The 21058-nt window shown below is 47.7% G+C and overlaps 1 protein-coding gene across 5 annotated transcripts in view; it reads left to right on the forward strand.

Moving 5' to 3' along the window:
• Positions 1–21058, forward strand: part of CDHR5 (cadherin related family member 5) — a 317423-nt gene that overhangs the window by 210140 nt on the left and 86225 nt on the right. For all 5 annotated transcript variants that reach the window (XM_069624043.1, XM_069624044.1, XM_069624045.1 and 2 more), the window contains exon 10: positions 632–838. In XM_069624043.1, the coding sequence (XP_069480144.1) occupies positions 632–838 (207 nt within the window). The remainder of the gene's footprint in view (positions 1–631; positions 839–21058) is intronic.

The raw sequence follows: 21058 nt of genomic DNA on the forward strand, positions 1-21058 counted from the left end.
TACAACCCTGCCGTTGGACCATGGTGCTGGTCCATGCCGGATTCCGCCATGGTGGATGGCGGATTTACCGCCCCATTCCAAGGTTGGCGGGGCGGTAAATCCCCATTCACCATGGCCCCTTCCCCATTCCCATTTTTGGCCCATAAGGCTCAATGGGAATGGGGAAGGCGCTAATTACGGCACCAAGATCCCTTAGCGGGTTGGACTTTGATGTCTGCAAAAAGCAGGCGTTAAAGTGTGAATCAGGCGTTTAGGGTTTAACGCCACCACAACCTTTTACGGCGCCGTTAACCCCTTAACGCCAGGGTTGTAAAGTATTGTGTTCCACTGCACAAAAACGAAATGCAAGCTGTACATGCATGTCTGTCTGACTTTTAATGTTTGTTTGGGAAGCGTGGAAAATTATTTATTAACTATATCACAAGTTATAATTAAAAAAAATAATAATTGAGCTGTGCCTAGCTCGAAGTGGCCAAGCTGTTTCAATTTCCCCCACGTGACATTATGTGCAATAAACCATCATTTTGCAGGGGACCTTTGCTTAATTAAGAATGATAAGGTTATTCTGTTATCCTAATTTAGATATGTAGAGTGATCAATGCTATTGACCGACCTTTGTTTCCTCGCACAGGCATCCCAAGCCAACAACACTCTGCGGTATGCCATCACAACAGTCCGGATACAAGTGGTGGAGAAAAACAATCATGCGCCAACATTTCCAAGTACTAACTATCAGGGAACCGTGCCGGCCTTCTCGCTACCAGGCAGTCTGGTCATGGAGTATCTTTCGCCGAGCAGACCTCTCAAGATCTTCGCAGCGGATGCGGATTTTCCTGGTGTAGGTATTCAAAACCACTGACCTGTGCAGCGCCTGCATGTCCCACGCCAGCATCGCCCAACCACTTGGAAATGTGTTTTGCAGTCTCACAGTAATTCTTTCAGACTCGAGGATGGCCTGATCGTGGTGGTCGGTAAGGTAGGGGAGACTAGGGGGAGGAGCCGAAGAAGTCACTCAGGTGCGCAGGTGAGGTTTCTGCGGCATTTACTTAGCCACTCACAGCAGCATGCACAGAACTATAGGCTACAGCAACAGAACAGGTTATGCTCTGTCGCTCTCTGAACTCCTACTATGTGCCACCGGAGAAAGCGACCGTTAATTCTTTACTCGCGCCAGTGTGGTGGCTGTGCACCGTCAGGCTAATGCGCTGCCTGAGGGAACAAACATGCTCAGCATAGTAGTAGTAGGGTTTGTTCTGATTCCTGTAGTTCTCGGTTAGTCATGTTGCAGGATGCTTTATTTTGAGTGCTTTGATGGGCATGCCCTATAGATCAGGACAAATGCCAAGACTCTCCTGTTCTAATATGTCTTGTTCCACTTGTGTCTCCTCTTCTCTCCTGATTGATTGACAATACCATCTGAATAGCACTTAGGGACTCAGTGGGTCCTAGTGCCTTCTCGCCCTATAGCACAATAGTTTGAATGCCTGCCTGTGGATGGAAGTCCTTAAGTCTGTTGGTGGGGAATTCTTTGCTCGTGCTTTCTGTACACTGCAATGCGACTGGTGCTCCATTGTCCCCCTTTTCCTAAGTGGATGGTGTTGCCTGGCACTGCTTGTGCAGGCCAGGGCAGACTGTATTTGGACACCATGCCCCTGTCTTTGTGGGTATTTTGACCTTCACTGACTCCTCCCTGTGTATGGAGTGGCATGGTGATCGCTGAACGCTTTCGCCTGCAGCCAAGTGGCACCTCTGAAGCACAGCGGTGAGAGCTCGGCTTAAGGACATAGATCAGACTTTCCTGGGCCGGCTCTGGGAAGCAGCATAGCTCGGCTCTGTCTTCACCAGAGCTCGGCTCTGTCTTGTTGGTGGCCATCTTCTGCCAGTGGTGTGTATGTTCAGATTTCGGGCAAGATTCATGAAATTTCTCTGAGTCTTTTGGGGATTTGACATGTGCTTTGGATTTGCGTCCAACAGCGCACAAATTATACTTATTTTCCCGGCTCTTGGCTTTCTCCATGAAATGGACTGGCTGCTGAGCACTCTTAGACAGAGCGATAGCTTCACCAAAAGATGAGTCTATGCTGAGCCAGTAGGATTCTTGAACTTTAGACTCTCTGACGTTTATGATTAATTGGTCAAGAATGAGTTGGTGAGCGATGGCGCCGAACACATCAACGCTGCCTAATTCTTGAAGACTGTGACAACGTCCTCTATGGATTCAAGTGCAGGTTGGAAGTGGGTGTAGAAATTATGCCTTTCAAGAAAAATGTTTATTTTCGTGTTGAATCTTTTTTCTGTTAGGGTGCAGGCTTCTCTATATTCGCATTGGAAATGGCTGGACCATCCGCATTCCTTCCCTCTGCTGACAATAATAATTGTCTTTGACTATGCAGAGAATTTCGCCTGGTTCCATTGGTCCATTCATTCTCTGGCATCCATGACGTCCATGCAATTCTCAAAAATCCTCAGCCAATGTGATCACGGCACAGGACGATCACCCAGCATCTGGAGTTGCTCCTTTTCTGGCCAGGTGGCAGACATAGAGAGTAGTGGTGGGATTGTCTCGCCACCTATGCGGTGGCCAATTGATCATTGAGAGTGAGGGGTTCTATGTCTTATTTTGCTCTCTGTGGGTCGCCTAACAAAAAGAATGATGTCTTTCCGCTGATTTTGGGCGGCCTACAAAAGCGAAAATACTATGTTGCTTCTCCCCACCGAACCACCCCCCACCCTCCCTTGCTGGATTTGTGCAAAATCTGGAGGGTTTCGCCCCCTGAACCTCCCACCCTCAGCCCCGCCCCTCCCTTCACACCCAATACCCCCCAAAACAAAACACACAGACACAAACACAGACACACACATACACTTCCCTGTTCTCCCCCGACATTGCTTCCCGGTCCTATTCAGCCTGTCAGCCCCTGCACGCACTCGTTTGCGCAGGGGCCTGACAGTTTGATTTAGAAAGACTGGTCAGTGTGAGCACAGCGCAGTCTTTCTAAATCGGTCTTTGATATAATCGTTTAAAAAAAAACCCGATGATATCACCTAGGACCAAGTGAGGCCTTGCCTGATGACTGAGATAGGTCTGAAGAGGACGCATTTCGATGCCCCTGACCTTACCTCGGTGGTCATTATAGGAGGTGGGGGGGGCATAATGGAGCAGATACAAAAGTCACTTAGATGCGTTGTGAGGTGTAAGCAGCATTTGCTCAGTCGCTGCAAAGAAATATGGCACACACAGCAGCAATTGCAGGGCATAAGACCAGATGAGCAGAACAGGGCGTGCTCTGTTGCTCTCTCAGCTCGTTATGCGCGGCAGCAGAAATAGTCGCCCATAATGGTGGCTGCACGCATTCACAGTAAGGCACTGCCTAGAGTGATACGCATGCACAGTGTAGAGGTAGGATGATACACTAGCTAACAGGGATAAAGCCCTTATAAAAGTGCAATTACACTCTAATTATACATACAGGTCATACATAATAAGTGCAAACAGGGTAGGGGTGTGGAATACAAGGAGATGAGGGCTCTGTGTGGTGAAAGCAAAGAAAACCCATTCATTCATTCATTCATTCATTCATTCATAACCTGGATTCGATATAAAGTGATTAGGTATACAGTCATAAAAACACCTCGTTTGCATAGTTACATAGTTATCGTTCCAGATAGCAACACCGAACGATTAGGACTAATTATGCAATCGTAAAATAATTAGGAGGTACATGAGATAAAATACTGTGCTCATGAGCAAGTATTTAAAAAAATCCTTCTTATTGTCCAGACTCTGTGTTCAAATGTGTCTGCAATAGTGAGCAGAGTTGGGTCTTTAGACTGTTGCACATTATTCGCGCATCTAATGTGCTGTGGAGGTTGTACTTGGTGAAAATTGGTTTTAAATAAAGTCTCCCGAGATTGTCATATAAGGGACATATTGACATGAAATGACATAATGATTCCTTAGCAGTGTTGCAGAAACAGCAATGGGCAGTTTTGGTGGCATCCCAAAGACTACAGAGCTTTGCCAGCGGGAGCATGCGAAATCTAATGTTAGGGTAAAGTGATTGTAAGTATCCTGGTGTCCCATAGTCCATCAGTAGAGCATTGTTTCATCGAGGGGTGGCTTTTCGATGGGTTTTTTCCGAGTGCATTTAACCGAAAAATCTCATCGAAATGTTTAGGGGGGTTGGAAAAGTATATACATGGGGTGGGAGTGGTAGGTAAAAAAAAAAAATAGGGAATGGGAGGATTGGGGGGAACCCTCCAAAAATAAAAATAAATCAATTTCACTGAGTTTTAAAAAACCCATTGAAGTTTCACCCATCAATGAAATGACAGAACCAGTCCATCTACGTTTCGTAGCCCCAGTTAGTTGTTATCGACTCCCAGTAGGCAGTAAGCAGTGCCGAAATTGCGATGCTGATAAGAATGTGTTCCTTCTCTTTCGATGGAAAAGCCTCCTTGACGACTCTCTTTATGATTTTATCTATTAAGTTCGGATTCAGCCAAGTCTCTCAGGGGTCATATAGAGCCAGGTAGTTTATGCAATTGCACCACAGAATCGAGCAACCCCCGTCCTGCACCATTACATCTTGCAATGCAGCTCTGTGTTATTTAAGAGCGGGGGAGCTCCTGAAGATTACCCAATATTATATATAAGAGCTTTAAGAGCATAAACCAATCAATTCCCTGCAGATGTAATTCCAGGGTTGGAGCACTCTGGGGAGGGCAGCCTAAGTGTCTTTCAGAAGCGTATTTTCTGTTATAGAGAAGGAGGTGCATTGTCGATAGCCCCATAATTCAGCTTGATTAATCGCTGCTGGCCCAGCTGGAAGCTCGTATCCCTTGAGCGCTGGTCTCACAGAACTTTGACCATGATCTCGGGGAAAGATGTTAGTGGCCAGAGCGTGCCTGGATAATGCAAGATTACCTTTTTTCAACTGGGGCAATCCAGCTGCCTTTGGACTTAATGTGGAGACCCAAGTAATCGTACGTGCACACCTGCTGTATGTGTTTCCCTTCGATTGCCATGGACAACATGGGAGACTTTTTCTTCTAGGGAGAGATGACGATTGCTTTTGTTTTCTCCTTTTTTATTGTACACCCCCTTCTGTGCAGAGGTCGCAGAATGTGGTTGGTTGTTTTTTTAAACCTATGGGAGTGCGAGAAAACTGCCTCATCTGCATTGAGGAGCAATGGGCCCATATCAGTGGCCAGCCTCGGGGCGTCTTTTGGCGAGCCCATCAAATGATCCTCCACCTCAGTTATATAGATGCAGAAGAGCAATGGGGCTAAGACGCATCCCTGGTGTAGGCCCTTCAATGGGGGCAGTCACCTCGCCACCAATCCCCCATCCAAAAACTGCTTAGTTATTCATGTGAAGTGCCCCTATTGCAAAGAATAGAGGCAGGGTTAAATCCAATTTCCTCGAAGTTTCCTATAGCTTTGTTCGCGGAACTGCGTCAAAAGCTGTTTTTAGGTCACTAAATATAGAATACACCCTCATTTCCCAAAGGAAAACATACTTCTGAATTAGCATGTATAACCTGAAGCCCTGGACGATGGTGCTTGCCTTCTGGTGAATCCCTGCTTGCAAGTGGTTGATCACATTGTGTAGGGCCACTCCTTCCTCCAATCGAGTGAGTAGAAGCCTTGCCTAAATCTGGCCGGATTGGGCGGAAGTTGCTCGGATCATTTCTTCCAACTTTTTTAACAAATGAGGACAATTTCCGCCAGTATCCAAGATTTAGTTGCAGTGGGTGACGCTGCCACTGCATTGCATATTTTTGGGACAAAACGATGCCCATATGACATGGTCAGTTTTAAAATGTTCGGCCGGCAATTTGTCCAGACCTGCAGTCTATTTTAATAGTCTAATATAGCTCTTTTTATCTCTTCATTCGAGTTTGTGGAAGCCCTGTTTATGACTAGATCAGTTGGTCTTTCTAGATTCGTGCTAGAGTGCCTCGGCCAGAGCAAGAGGCAGGCTTTGCAAACAGTGAGAAACAAACCTCTATCAGTTTATTGTTGATGAGAACCTTGAAGAGAACTCAGACCTGTTGTGTTACAGATGCATCAGGGATCGGCGCTAAACACCTCCAGGGAACTACAACTGGTTTCTCCAACAGGTACCTATTCTGTTTCAGGTGCAAGTCATAAGCAGTCAATGTGTGCTAACCCAAGAAGATGACAGCTAAGAAACAAGAAAGCCACAGAAGGCATCCTCTTGAGACGGTCTGGAGCGGCTGAAGGCAGCATAAAATGTCCCTTAGAAAGTCAATGACTAGGGTTTGCATGCCACTCAAGTGACTGAAATTGAGTTTATTTTATGGGATTACTGAAGTATACTGGGAGGGATATTCGTTGATACAGCCTTGGCACCCTGGATTTTCAGGAATCAGCAGAGGGAGCAAGAGGAAACCAACCTGGGGGGGAATCATTAAGAAGGTGCAGCATCCTCGCGAGGCGAGACCCCAATTTAGTATGACAACAAATTATAGACATCTGCACATTTCTGGCCATGAGGACATGGAGAAATGTGAAGGGGAACTTTCCTGAAGAACCTTATGGACAGAATTAAAGGTTTGCCAGCTCTAGCGACCCACCCCTGAGGCACAAGCAGCCTGAATAACTATCCTGAACTGGAGTTCCTGAAGGCCTCGGACTATCGAAAGGCTATCCTACACTTCCAAAGTACCATTGCAACAGTGGTAGAGTGCCTGTGGATTACTGATCCCTCATTTCGAAGGTGCATTCTGACCATACTGATATCTTGGAATACCCTCATCCCCTTTATCATGGTTGCTGCTGACCCGATCATACCTGCATGGCTCAGGCCTACGACTTCTCTGGTCATGGAGAAGGACCTGGCTAAGAAGCACTGCCCAGTATCTTCAGAGCCAATTCTTCTCTGCATCCACCCTATTCCTGAGGGTCTGGTGGTTTGGGCTTCCACAAATGAGGTAACGCTGCTACCTTGTCTCCTGACAAGAAGAGTAAAACGTTGGAGGCCCCCGGGTGCAAAGTGTTTGCCTCTGACAGTGTCGCGTGGTGGGTTATTAATGCTTCTGGCACTCTGGCAAGAAAGTCTAAGCCCGTATGAACTGTGGCAAAGGACACAGTCAACAAGCTACCCTCAGACATGAGGCTTGCTTTCACCAATTTGCTGATTGAAGGTATAGAAGTTTACAAACAGATCTTTCAGAATGTCTTAAGCACTACATTCGGTGTGCCCACTCGATGGCCTAAGTGGCTGTACTGAGAAGCCAATCCTAGATGTGGACATCTGGGTTCGAACGTAATGTGCAGACAAAAAACCCTACACTTTGATGCACCCACGATTTCCAGAAGTAAGGCGTGTAAGTCGCTTGAATAATTCAAGGCATCTAATTCCAGAGCCAATCCATTGGGCTGACACTCGAGCAGCCTTCCACATCTTTTGCCAGAGGGCCTTCATTTCAGCCCGTCACCTCATTTGCTGACAGGAGTATGGCCCAGGTGCCTTCTAGACAATGGTAGCATAGGTAAAGGTGCACTGAGGAGCCGCTGCAGGGCCATTTTGATGTTGCCACAAATGCATCCTTCACCCCTGGTCCAAAAACACATTAATTTAGACTTGGTCTATCTTCACCGCTGAGTGGGAGGCTGTTGTGTGCATGGGATGGACCCCTGAGACACCTGAGCCTTGCAGATTGCTTCACAGGCGTAATGCCTCCCTTTCCTCCACCATCCCCTGGCAAGCTACCCTCCCTACACTCAGCGCTCCCATATGCCCTCCTTATGTAGGGAATCTGGAAACTCCTTGAATAGTCTGCGTTGCGTTGCAGCTTTTGACAGGCTCGGAGGGGGGTGGGGAGGGTACTTCCATTATTTATTGATGGCGAATAAGGACAACGGTTTGCAACCCATTCATTATCTGCTACGGGACAAGGCCAAGATGGTCACCCTTTCTTTCTTATTCTTAGGTTCCTGAGCCTTCATGAGTGGCTAGCGTCCCTGGACCTTTGGGACACCAACTTTGATGTGTCAATATATCCCAAGCACAGAAAGAACTGTGGTTGGCAAAGCCCACTACCAGATTGCCATCCTGCCTCTCAGCCTACCAGAGCACTCACGGATTTCACCAAACTGTTGCCGCTGGTGGCTGCTCTCCTTAGTAGACGCAGGATTCATATTCTCCCTACCTGGATGACTTGCTCATTCGCCATTAGATACGTTGAGTTAGTCTCCAGATGGCTAATATAGACCGTGGTGGACTGGGAAACCGACTGTACCAGGGTCAAAGATTGGTTTTCAGCTGTATGTGGACTATGCACATTACCATATCCCAAATTTCACGCACAAACATTCCTGCTGGAAAAGCTTTACCTCTATATATGGACATCATGTGGTCAACAGGATAGTGCTGAATGAAATTTAGCAAATCTAAAGATGCCGCCAGGGACCTGACGCCACATTAGAGCTGATTTAGCCACTTGGTTGTTCCAGGTAAGTTTATTGTTGAGCCTGAAACCTGGATAGATAATCAAAATGATCACAGTCCTTAGGTCGTTGACTGTCCAAACAAATTCTGGGATTAATCCTTCTTTTCCTGTCACACACATAGTAAAACATTTGCTGTGATTTACTTTTAGCCCCCTAGTAGACATGTAACCATTACATTTGGCGACCAATACTTCAACTGATTTAGGTGTTGGAAGGAGCACAGTGTCATCCACTTAGCTGAAGACTGGCAACCTCCTTGGAACATCAGCATTCATGGCCGAGAAACACTCTTCAAGTGAGTTGATATGAAGTTTAAAAATGAGAGGGCCAGCACACACCCCTGCCGTACAGCCTTACCCACAACAATGTCCTCGCTTAATTCCCCTTTGGCCCGAAACTGGACTCATACCCTTGAGTTGGTGTGGAAGGCCATCAACATCTGTAGAAGGGATCTTTGTGCATCCAAATTGTTCAGAGTTGTACACAGGGATTTCTTGTCTACGTGGTCAAAGATAGAACTTAAGTCATAAAGTCCACATAAACTGGATGCCCTGTGATGTTCACATGCTTAGCCAGAATCCACACAGATTCAGTACCTGAAGGATGGTACCCGTCTCAGGTCTAAAAGCAAGCTGGGTATCAGGCAAAAAACGTCCTTCCTGTGTCCACTCCTTGAATATCCTTAGCAGGGTGCCCTCAAAGAGCTTGAATGAACCATCCAGTAAGGTTACTGGGCAATAGGCAGACGGATCAGCTCCAATCCTTTCTTAAAAATTGGGACAATAATTCCAGTTTTCCAACTATAAGGCAGTTAATTAATTAAGCAACATGACCCGAGCGGCGGGGGCATTAGTGACTCAGGTAATGCCCCGGGGCCCATAGTTATAGGCCCGAGCGAAGCGAGGGCGAAGGCCCCGGGGCATTACCTGAGCTGGTAATGCCCCCGCCGCGAGGGTCATATTACAATTAGTACCCCGGCCCGCATTATATGTGTGACCGGGGCACTGAAAGCATTTTTTTCTGTCCCGAAACGCCGCAACTTTTCGGGACAGAAAAAAAAAAAACAACCAAGAAAATGGCCGCCGGGAAAGGGAAAACGGGAGTCCGTTTTCTCTTTCCATGGCGGCCTTCAGGAGCGGACGCTCCTGAAAAAAAAGATGCAGAAGGCAAGTGAGTTTGGGAGTTTGGGAGGGCGGGCGGGCGGGGGGGGGGGAGAAAAAAAAACAAAAAAAAGTACCTTCGTCCACACTACTGGAGGCTGCCATCGTCCCCCACCAGGGATGCAGGAGCAAGAAGGTAAGTGGGGTGGGGTGGGGTAGGGAGGAGGAAGGGAAGGGAAACAAAAATACAAAAAAAAGCTTACCCGAGTCCCCAGCAGGGGGCAGAGGCAGCCTCTCAGCCGTGGGGAGGCTCGGAACGGGGATGGCCCCGCTTCGAGCCTCCTCATTGGCTGAGGGACTGCCACGCCCCCCCGCCGAGGACAAGGCAGCTGGAGTCCCGGCCGAGAATCAAAGGATTCTCGGCCGGGTAAGGACCCGGCGAGAGCCAATCAGAATGCGTGTTGCATTCTGCTTGACTCTCGCCGGGTACCAATAGTGATTAGTGTTTTAAAGACTTGAACCAGAACTGGCACCCATAGGTCAGGCTTACATTAGAAAATGTCATTAGGGACGCCATCAATCCATGATGATTTATTCGCCTTCATCCTGGAGATCACAAGGGCCATCTCCTCCATAGTGAAAGTGTTCTCCAGAAGGCAGGAGGTGTTCTTCAGAAATGCCTATGATGTTTCCCTCGCAAAAATAGAAATCCCGAAAATGATCTATCCAACATTTCTCTAAAATGTGAGTCTCGGGGACGTCCATTTCATCTATGTCCAGTTCACTAGAGTTCCTTGTAACAATATTCCAAAAAGCCCTACTGTCATTTTTTCCAGCTGCCTCGCATAAAAAAGCCCATTTCCCAGTTGCGATCTCTCTCCTTCTGGTGGAGAGTTAATTTTTATATTCTCTTCACCGCTCTCTGATAACTCCAGTATTAGGACACTTATGCTTGAGGGCTGCAATTAATGCTCTCCTTTTATCCTTGCATGCTTTTGACAGCCAGGATTTCCTTGCATTGTTAAATTGCTCTTCACCAAGACAAGGCGTCTACAAATCTTATTACAAGTCCTCATTTTTGAGGAGAATGTGACAACTATGGCCTCTGGCTTTGCATGCGGGTTTAAGCAGGTCAATATCACCATTTTATTGGCGATGATGACCCTCCTCTGTAGACTACCTTCCCTTTCTGTAATCCAATGTACTACTCAAGTACCTTTCTTAATTATTTCAGAAAGGAAAAGGGTACTTGGCTGAATCCACCCCCATCCCAATACCCTTTGTGTGGGAGCGGATTATTATCACTTGCACACCTACCAGAGACCTCAAAATCATATATATTGGTCAACCAATAAATGGGTACCAGTATATAGTCAATGTTATTCCTGAAACTCCCACTGTCAGAAGTGTGAAGTGTCTTACCTTTCCTTACCACTAGCTTCACCTATTTCTAAAAGGATATGTAAGCCTTCTGCCATGCCCCCTTTCTCTCTGACCTACAGTTCTCACTCTCCGCCTTCATACCCAATCCCTCTACCACCAACACTGCCTTCTCCCGCCCCCACTCCCTACTATATGACTCATTCTCCTCTCACTTCCCACTGCTTACTTTCACCCTAAGTCTCAGAATCCTCAATCATGGGTCACCTCTTCATTTGCTCCCTCCGCACAGACATGCATCGGCTGCTGCGCAAATGGAGGCGTACCCACTCGCATGAGGTCCTGCAACTCTACCCCTCTGCCCTGAACTCTCTGGGTCCACTCTTGATAGAGTGAAAAGGGAATTCTACCCTCATTGGCTCTGACTCCAACCATCCTCCAGTGGGAGAAGAAGGCCGCAGAAAAAGACCAGCGCTCCTCTTAGCAGCTCTGCTGCGAGCACATCTACAAGCGGAGGCCCTAGCAGCTGATCTCCTTTCTTTCGGATCAGCTGCTACACTTGAATCGCTGTTTCCCGCGAGGTACGCGGCTCATAAAATGGCCGCCGCCATCCCCATGACGACCGGAGGGTCCGGAGCGTCCCTGCAGCCCGTTACCATCACCACCGCAGGCCCGGATCCTGATTTGCTCCCCCGACCTGCCTGCCCCTCCCCTCCTGCTTTAAATGGAGGTGGAGGGTGCCGTGAGGGTAAGCCGGGAGAAGAAGGCTGCAGAAAAAGGCCAGCGCTCCTCTTAGCAGCTCTTCGCTGCTCGCAGTCTGCCGTTCGCCGTGGAACTACAAGGTAAGGAGTCCTGCACTCCTGAGCAGCACATAACACTTGCTTCTAGACTTCAGCATCTGCGTGCCCGTACCCTCACATGTGCACTGCTCTCAATACCCACGCCCACAAACGTACGCAACGCACGCCCGCAAACCAGATCCCTGAAACCATCCATTAGCCTAAACGTTCCATCCTCAGCACTCTATAAACCCCATAGGCTGCGCCACACTATGGACATGAGCTCACACAGTATGCACTGCCCTGAACACAATGCAACTGCAACAGTAGCTAAGACTCCTGAAAATGTGCCCCCCACAGATTTGAATGTGATTACCCCAATGTGCAATTCTTCTACCACAGCCATGCTATCCACTGATGTAAATGCTACTTTACCTATGTCTAGGACCCTAGAAAATGTGCCCTCCACAGGTTTGAATGTGATTACCGCAATGTGCAATTCTTCTACCACAGCCATGCTATCCACTAATGTAAATGCTACTTTACCTATGTCTAGGACCCTAGCAAATGTGCCCCCCACAGGTTTGAATGTGATTACCGCAATGTACAATTCTTCTACCACAGCCATGTTATCCACTGATGTAAATGCTACTTTACCTATGTCTAGGACCCTAGAAAATGTGCCCCCACAGGTTTGAATGTTATTACCGCAATGTGCAATTCTTCTACCATAGCCATGCTATCCACTGATGTAAATGCTACTTTGCCTATGTCTAGGACCCTAGAAAATATGCCCCCACTACTTTGAATGTGACTACCGCAATGCACAACTCCTCCACCGCAGCCATGCAATCCACTACTATTAATGCCGCCCCCGAACGCCACCTCAAATGTGCCCTCATCAACACCCGATCCATCAATGCTCACGCCCTAGACATCCACGACCTCATCACCACCCTAGATCTAGATATTGTAATAGTCACTGAGACCTGGCTACACGAAGCCTCAGGCCCCGCTCTATCCCTCGCACTCCCACCAGGCTATGCCATCACTAGACAAGATCGCCTGACCACAGGAGGCGGTGTCGCTCTCATAGTCAAAGATTCGATTACCATCAGAAAAGTTGACAAAACGATCAACAATAACAGCGACTACCTTCAATTGAAACTCACTATCTTGCACCACTGCACCATCACCCTACACCTCATCTATCGGCCACCAGGCCCCCTGGGAGACTTCCAGGCCTCCCTCACCCACCTCCTGGCTGACAACCTAAAAAAGTCATCCAAAGCCATTCTCCTCGGTAACATCAACCTAGGCCTGAATGACACCAAAGACCCTGCTGCCAAATCACTTGACACAGCCCTAGCCACTCTAGGATTCGCCAACACCATCACAGACCCCACTCACGCCCTAGGCAGATCATTAGACTGGATCGGCCATAACAACTGCCCCCTCACAGTCACAGGCAATACCCCCACCCTGTGGTCTGACCACCACACCATCACCTTCAACATCCCCACCTCCACCCCATCCACCCCCCAACCCTTACCAGCAGCCCTCACAAGAAGTGCCCGCCAACTGACCAAAGAAAGACTCATACCCTTCCTACCGGGACCTGCCTTTAGACCCCCATTCTCCAACGACCCAGAGAAACCCTTGCCAAGAATTATGATTCTGCTATCACGGCAGCAATCAATGCCATCGCCCCATTTAAACTGTGCAAAACCAAACCTACCAGCCACACCAATGCTTGGTTCACCCAAGACCTTCTCAAACTGCACACACACAAACAAGCAGCACTAGCTCAATGGCAAACATCTCGTGATGATAAAGACATACTTAACTTCAAATCCCTCGCAAATGAATATAAGAAAGCCATCATCAAAGCCAAAGCCAAATCATTTGAAGATAGAATCTCCGAGGCCAAATCCAACACCAAGGAAATGTTCGCCATATTCAGGGAACTCGAGACCCCTACACCCACCCCCAAAACTTCACCAAAGATAAAGCATGGTGTGATGACATCCAGACAGCCATGCGCAACAAGATTAGCTCTCTCCAAGCCAAAATTCTGAACACCAAACTAGCGCTCCCCACCCCCCCGCACTCCCTCCACCCCCTCCCCAACCCCCCTCCTCACCCACAGAGGCCCCCCTACCTTCTCATTCAAAACCATTCAGGAGAAAGACATGATCAACATCATGAAAAACATCAAACCCTCCAATTGCAAAGGGGACCCCTGCCCCGCATCCTCATCAGAGACTGCGCAGACACCCTGGCTCCTTTCCTAACAGCCTTCGTCAACGCCTCCTTCACCACAGGGAGAGTCCCCTCATGCCTCAAGGAAGCATGGGTCAGACCTCTCATAAAAAAACCTACACTTGACCCCACCTCCCCCAACAACTACCGGCCCATCACCACAGTCCCATTCCTCCTCAGGATTCTGGACAAAGCAGCCTACCTGCAGGTCCAGCACTTCCTCGAAGAGCACAACCTCCTAGGACTGAGACAATCCGGCTTTCTCCCTAGGCAAGGGACAGAGACCACCTTACTCGACCTCAAAAACCAAATGGATGACGCAAGGGACCAAGGCAAACCTGTCCTGCTCCTTCTCCTCGATCTCTCTGCAGCTTTCGATCTTGTAGATCACGACATCCTCTGCCATCACCTCACCTCCACAGCCAACTTCTCCCAAGAAGCCACCACATGGATCACCTCCTTCCTCCAAGGCAGGACCATGCAGGTCTTCTCTGACCTAGCCACTGCATCACCCTCTATCATGCTATGTGGGGTGCCCCAAGGCTCCTGCCTCTCCCCTACCCTTTATAACATCTTCACCCGCCCCCTCTTCCTCACCCTTGACGCCATGGGCATCTCTTACACCAACTACGCCGACAACACTCAGATCCTTCTCACACTGACTCACAGGCGACTATGACACTGACTGCGCAACTCTCAACAACATATATAACACAATCCAAATGTGGATGGCTATCAACGGCCTTTGCCTTAACTCCGACAAAACTGAGCTCCTACTCGTAGGATCCCCTGACACCCTCAAGAAACTTGACGCCCAATTCAGCCACTTTACCATTGACTCAATCAGAATTCCAGTACTGGACATGGTAAAAATGCTAGGCGTCTATCTAGACTCCAACTTATCTATGACCAGACAAGTAAACGCAATCGCCTCCTCTGCTGCTTACCATGCAAAACTCCTCAATGCAATCAGACCTTTTCTGTCAAAAGACACTTGCACCAACACAGCCAGAGCCATAACTGGTTCCCGGCTAGACTACTGTAATGTTCTCTTCCTAGGGACCTCCAACAAAAACCTCGAGAAGCTGCAAGTAATCCAGAATAGCGCCCTGTGTGCTGCACAAGGCATTGCCAAGAGAGAGCACATCACTGCTGCCAGAAAAGCATCCCATTGGCTCCCCATAAAGGAAAGGATTATATTCAAAGCGCTAAGCATCACCCACAAATGCGTCCACCTCTCAGCCCCAGCGTACCTATCCCAGAGAATCCATCCGGTCTCCTCCACAAGACCCACAAGGACACCCTATGCCAATATGCTCTCCGTACCCAGGGTAAAAAGAGCTAGAGCAGGTGGCGCCAGCTTTCCCTACCTTGCTGCTTTACGTTGGAACACCCTTCCCACCTCTCTGCGAGCTGAACCTTCACTGACTGCTTTCCGCAAAGCCATGAAAATTACCTTGTTCACCTAACCAACCCCACATGTTCAAACTCTCATGACTAAGATGTATGATGTATTATGGTGTATGATACTCCCTATCGCTTAACGCAGGATCCTGCCTTACTGTAACCCAAGGCACAACCTGTACCCATTGTAACTAAGTTCCCTTACAAGTAACGGCGCCGTAACCCAAGGCACAACCTGTACCCATTGTAACTAAGTTCCCTTACAAGTAACAGCGCCACAATTGCCCCTGGGCTGCCTGCGCGCTATATAAATGTAATAAATAAATAAATAAATAAATCCTTGCTGGCTGCAAGGCAACCTAATCTCACTCCTCACTCCTCCTAAGTCTATGACTATCAACTCCACTCTCAGAGCTAATGACCTGGCTCAATACCTTACTGCAAATATTTTCCAAAATTAGAGGCTCTCTCCTGCCCTTCCTCACACTCCCTACGCTTACATTTTACACTCTGCCTACTCTACCATCATCCTCTGCCTCTATCTCCCACTTTATTCACACTAATGCTGACAAAGTCCTATCTCTACTGATGAAGGCTTACCCCTCTTTTGCCCCACCAGACCCTCTTGCTCCTCAGCTAGTCAAATCTATTTGCCATTAGTGGCCTCTCACCTCGCTGAACTCTTCAACCTGTCCTCCGACTCTGCTTGCTTTCACTCTGTTTTCAAAACAGCCAAGGTCATCCCTCTCTTAATAAAGCAAAGGCCTGCCCTAAACCTACTGGCTAACTTTTCACCCTGTGTCTCCTTCTGCACTACTCTAAAGTGCTCGAAAGGGTTGTGTTACGAATTTCCACTCCTGTCACTTCATGAAAACTGCTCTCATGAATGTGTCTATCTTCACCGCCTCTGCTAAGTACTCAAACCTATCCTCTGTCCAAATTCTCCTTGACCTGTTTGCTGCCTTTTATGCTATTGATCACTCTGATCTCCTTAATACTCTGTTTCTTCTTGTGATTGAGCCCAGGCCTGGGTTTAATCCTACCTTGCACCTCACCAATTCTCCGTCTCCTGGAGCAACAACAACTCACTCCTCTAACTGTTGGTGTTTCACAAGGCTCTGTCTTGGGTCCGCTCCTCTTTACACTCTACACCTCTGCTCTTGGGGCTCTTATCTTCCTCCTTTTGGTTCACGTACCAGCTCTTCGCAGATGACACCCAAATCTTCTTCTCTTTTCCTAAACTCTCCTCTAATCTCTCCATCAACATTTCCAACTGTCTCTCTGCCATTAAATATTGGATGGCTTTGTACTCTCTGATGCTAAACTCTACCAAAACAGAGGTGATGTTCTGCCCTCCCAAAAGCCTTCTCTCATCTCTTCCTCTGTCTATCCAGTTCCCACCTGACACTCTCCCCTACTCCTCTTCAGCTAGAAACTTCAGTATCATCTATGACCCTTCTCCCACCTTCTCTACTTTCATCTCCAAAACTGGAACAGCAGCTCACCTCAACCTCCTAATATCAGGCACCTGCTTCATTTTAACATAACCAAGCATCTCTTAACCACTCTTGTCTTCTGTAGAACAGGCTACTGTGCCAGCATCCTCTTTGGTCTTCCCAACTATGCTTTCTATCCTCTCAACAAGATCATTAACATTGCTACCAGGGCTCTCTCTGAAATCCCTCACTTCACAACTACTTCCTCGTAACATCATAGGCTGGATGGCTAATGATGCAAAACAGGACCAGATTGGCATTTCTTCTCTTGGTTCACAAATCTATCCACAGAAGCCACCATTGTATTTATCCTCCTCTATCCAACTCTGCAAGCCATCTGGTAATCTCTCCTCTGCCTCCTCGACTACCCTTGTGGCTCCTCGTCTCTGTTTGCTTCTTCTCGCTTCCGCTCTTTCTCCGTTACTGCTCCACTTCCATGGAATTCCCTTCCACTGGAAATCCAAGAAACAGGCCACATGGATTTCTTCAAAAGCAAAGTAAAAGCCTGTCTCCTTGCCTCTGAGTTACCCTCTTAACCTACCTGTCATCTGCCTGATAGCTAACATTTTCCCTCACCTCTAACCTGGCTCTGCCCCTGACTTCCATTGCCTCCACTCAAGCACTTCATCCATCATGGTCACATCCCAAGCACTGCTGGCTGCACCAGCTACCGGCACTTAAAAATATCCAATGTTGGTTGTCCTTAATCTATGTATGTCAACTTATGTATTGTCCCCATTGACTGTTCCATTTACACCCCTCCACAACCTGGTCAGAATGTCCTTGAAACCCACCCCATTGTAAGAAGTTCACTGCTTCCTAACAAATCTGATTTCTTATCTATTGTATGTTCTTTTGTGGTCAAAAGAGTATTTTTCCATATATATATATATATATATATATATATATATATATATATATATATATATATATATATCCCATCGATTGCTCTGTAACCTGTGCAGATCAAGATTTCCCACATATGCAGTGCACCATCGAGGTTAGTTGATCTGCCAGGCTGGGCTTAGGTAGACGCAGGGCCATTTCCTCATCATTATCTTGCAACAAATCTTGCCAAGTCAGGGGTTAAGGTCATCTCCTTTTATTATAGGATGGTTGGGTGTTTGTAGTTGAGGAATGGTATTCCATAATCCCCTTAAGTGTGGTTAGGGCAGCCATTGAAGCCCTGCTGTCTTTGTTATTTTGGAAATTCACCAGGCCGAGAGATTTGCCCTCCTGAATTGAAGCAACAGGTACAAATATTTGAAATTAATATTCCTTGGACAGGGGATCCACCAAGTCTAGGTGGGCCGATAAATAAATGGCCAGTCCACCAGATGGCCTTCCTTTAGTGGTAGTCCTTGTAGCCGGGAAAGAATTAAGCGTATACCCTAGGACCAGCAGACCAGGTCTCCTGGAACATTACAGTTTGATATTTATTAATGAAGTTCCACGAGTCCGAACTAGTAATCCTCCCCTTTAAACCAGCAATATTCCACAACAGCATCTTCAGATTACTGTTCTCCTCTGGCATATTAACCTCGGCTTTGTCCATCCTTTATCCTGCTGTCGTCCCCGGCAGTTGAAGACTTACTCCATTTGAGGGAAGGACAGACAGGCACATCTAACACTGGCTGACTCTTATCAGAAAAAGAAGGAGGTTTAAGCAGTCATCCCACCTCCCCTAAGGACTTCAGACGAGCATACCTGTTTTGATTATAATAGTTGGTAATCTTACCATTCTTTCGGTCCTCGTCCAGGCCCAAATCATCAGCCATGGGACCGGTGTTGTAATATGAGGGTTACGTGAGTCTGTCACCCAATAACCAAGGAGATTTATAGAAAAACCCAGAGGGAAGAAAACCTATGTCAGAACATTTCCATAGCATTTCATGGACTAAAGTTGGGTTTCAAAATGTCAGAATAAGACTAACTCTGGAATGTTTTTGATACTCTCACCCACCCAATTTGATCTTTTTGCTCAACGGATCTCCCGCGCACTCTCACTCTACATTTAGTCAATAAAGTGAGTTACTTCATTAATGAGGCAAAGTGTGTCCTCAAACATGGGAGGGATCTAATTGCTTTGGGACATTTGACAGGACCACAACCAGTGGTACTGCTTGGGGGGGAAGGGGCATGCTTAGAGAAAAATGATGTACATCAATCTTGCCCAGTCTGTTTTTCTCCCTGTTTAGCTTATCCTGTGTACTCGCAAGTTTGAGTTTACTCACCCTGCCCTCAGTCCCATGCTTTCCCGTGGGTCCTCTCATCTTCTCTACCGGGGCCATCATCCTCTCTGCTGGGGCCGTCAGGTCAATAAAATCGGTGGTATGATTAGCCGATGCATGCTTGGCCGCTGAATTTTGACGCGTCTGTCGTATCCCTGATGTATTATCCAGAGTATCTTGAACCCCTGCCATTCTCCCTTGAACTGCAAAAACATATGAATGGTTTTGATTATGATCGGTTATTTATAACGCGCTTAATACCCAGAGGTTTCTAAGCACAGACCCGGGGATCGAACCTGTGCTGCTCTGCATCGTCTTGCTTCCAAGGCAAGTGCGTTGCCCCTGAGCTATCCTCCCGAGACCAGGGAGTCAGGTCTGAGTTTTTTTTAGAGCATTTGGAAGAACCATGTCAACCTTTCATGTGCCCCAATAGTTTGTAAAGTTTAGACTCTATTCTTGTTAACACTTCAAAAATATTCAAAATGTGTCTTTCCCTTAAGGCAAGCCTTTTACCATGAGTGTACCCAGGGAAAGTTTCTTTGAGTAAAAGCGTTTTAGCGAGGTTCCTGATTCCATTTAAGTCTCCCTGGTTCTTACTAGAAGCAGTGTTGGGATTATCCCTCGCTAAGGTACCACCCTCACTGAGCATCCCCTGCTCACTTCGATCAGTATTGACCGGGTGAGAAGCACGCTCCTCGTTTATATCCACCAGAGCCAGAATATCCTTCAGCTCCCTTGGGACCAAGTCCAGGCTATCCATTCTGCAATGCTTTTCTCGGCCTGTGATACTCTTTCTGCAAGAACGCCCACAGCCTTTTTAGGAAAAAGTTCACGACTACCAGCCCCACTACTTAGTTTCTCGGGGCTTTCTTAGTGGGCCTTAGTTTCCTGTTTATTCTTCCCTGTGCCCGCAGCGCCCCGCCCCCCCTGATCCCACCACCCCCACTCCCCTGTCCATCCCAGCTGTTCTGTGGCTTTGCGTTTAACCATCAGGACAGTTTACCCAAACTCAAAACTCTAAAAGAAAAAGTGTGAATACAGATTTGAGGATAAAGTCAATCAAATAATAACAAAACAAGTGAAGAACAGGTAAAAAAAAGTCCTTAATTGTCAAAAATACTTGTATGATTACCCTATGCTAGCAGATAGTAAATAAACATTGAAGGAAAGGATTTCCATAGCAATCGCTAGCTGGATCTGGAGAAGAGCCATGAGCCACAAATACTGTGTGGGCCAGAGGGGAACGCCCGATTGGTTTAGGAGGCTGTCACACGTGCGTGCGTGCGTGCGTGCGCCCGTCCCTCCCGCCGCCACACCGCCCAGCCAGCCCCACTCATACTGGGTGCTGTGAAAAACACTGACACAGAAGAGCACGCAAGAGCTCTAGATCTACCCTGGAAGAGAATGGGAGAGGAACGCCGGACTGGCTTGTGAGATCTTACCCAAGTCTGTTCCCCCCTCACCCTCAACGCCCCCCCCTCTCAAAACTCTCCAGGAGGAATCACAGTTGTCCAGAGCGGGTTAATGTGCAACTAGTTATTGTCAAAACGGATTCATGAACAGGTAGGGAGGAGAGTGGCTAAGCAGCCAGATATGCACTGAGATAATCCAGGGAGCTGCCACACGTTGGCAATCACCCACAGCCACCACCACCTCCCTCCGGGCATGTCAGCAATGTTCATGGCTAGTGATCTCTGGTAAGAACTCAGGCCAAGCAGCAACACCTCACCTAAGTCACTCAGCGTCCCCATGTGCCTCTCGCCTTCTTCAGGGGAGTGGGGGGGAGGGGTTAGCGTTATGGCCTTATATCTGTTCCAATCTAATCTTGGCCAGCTCGTGGACATAACTTCAGCATCACTGATCTGGCTCAAATGTAAGGTCACACTTTCCCTCCCTCTCTCTCTCTCTCTCTGCCGGAGTCTTTG

Source organism: Ambystoma mexicanum, chromosome 11 (genome assembly GCF_040938575.1).
Source record: "Ambystoma mexicanum isolate Mex_15411 chromosome 11, UKY_AmexF1_1, whole genome shotgun sequence".
NCBI lineage: Eukaryota > Metazoa > Chordata > Amphibia > Caudata > Ambystomatidae > Ambystoma > Ambystoma mexicanum.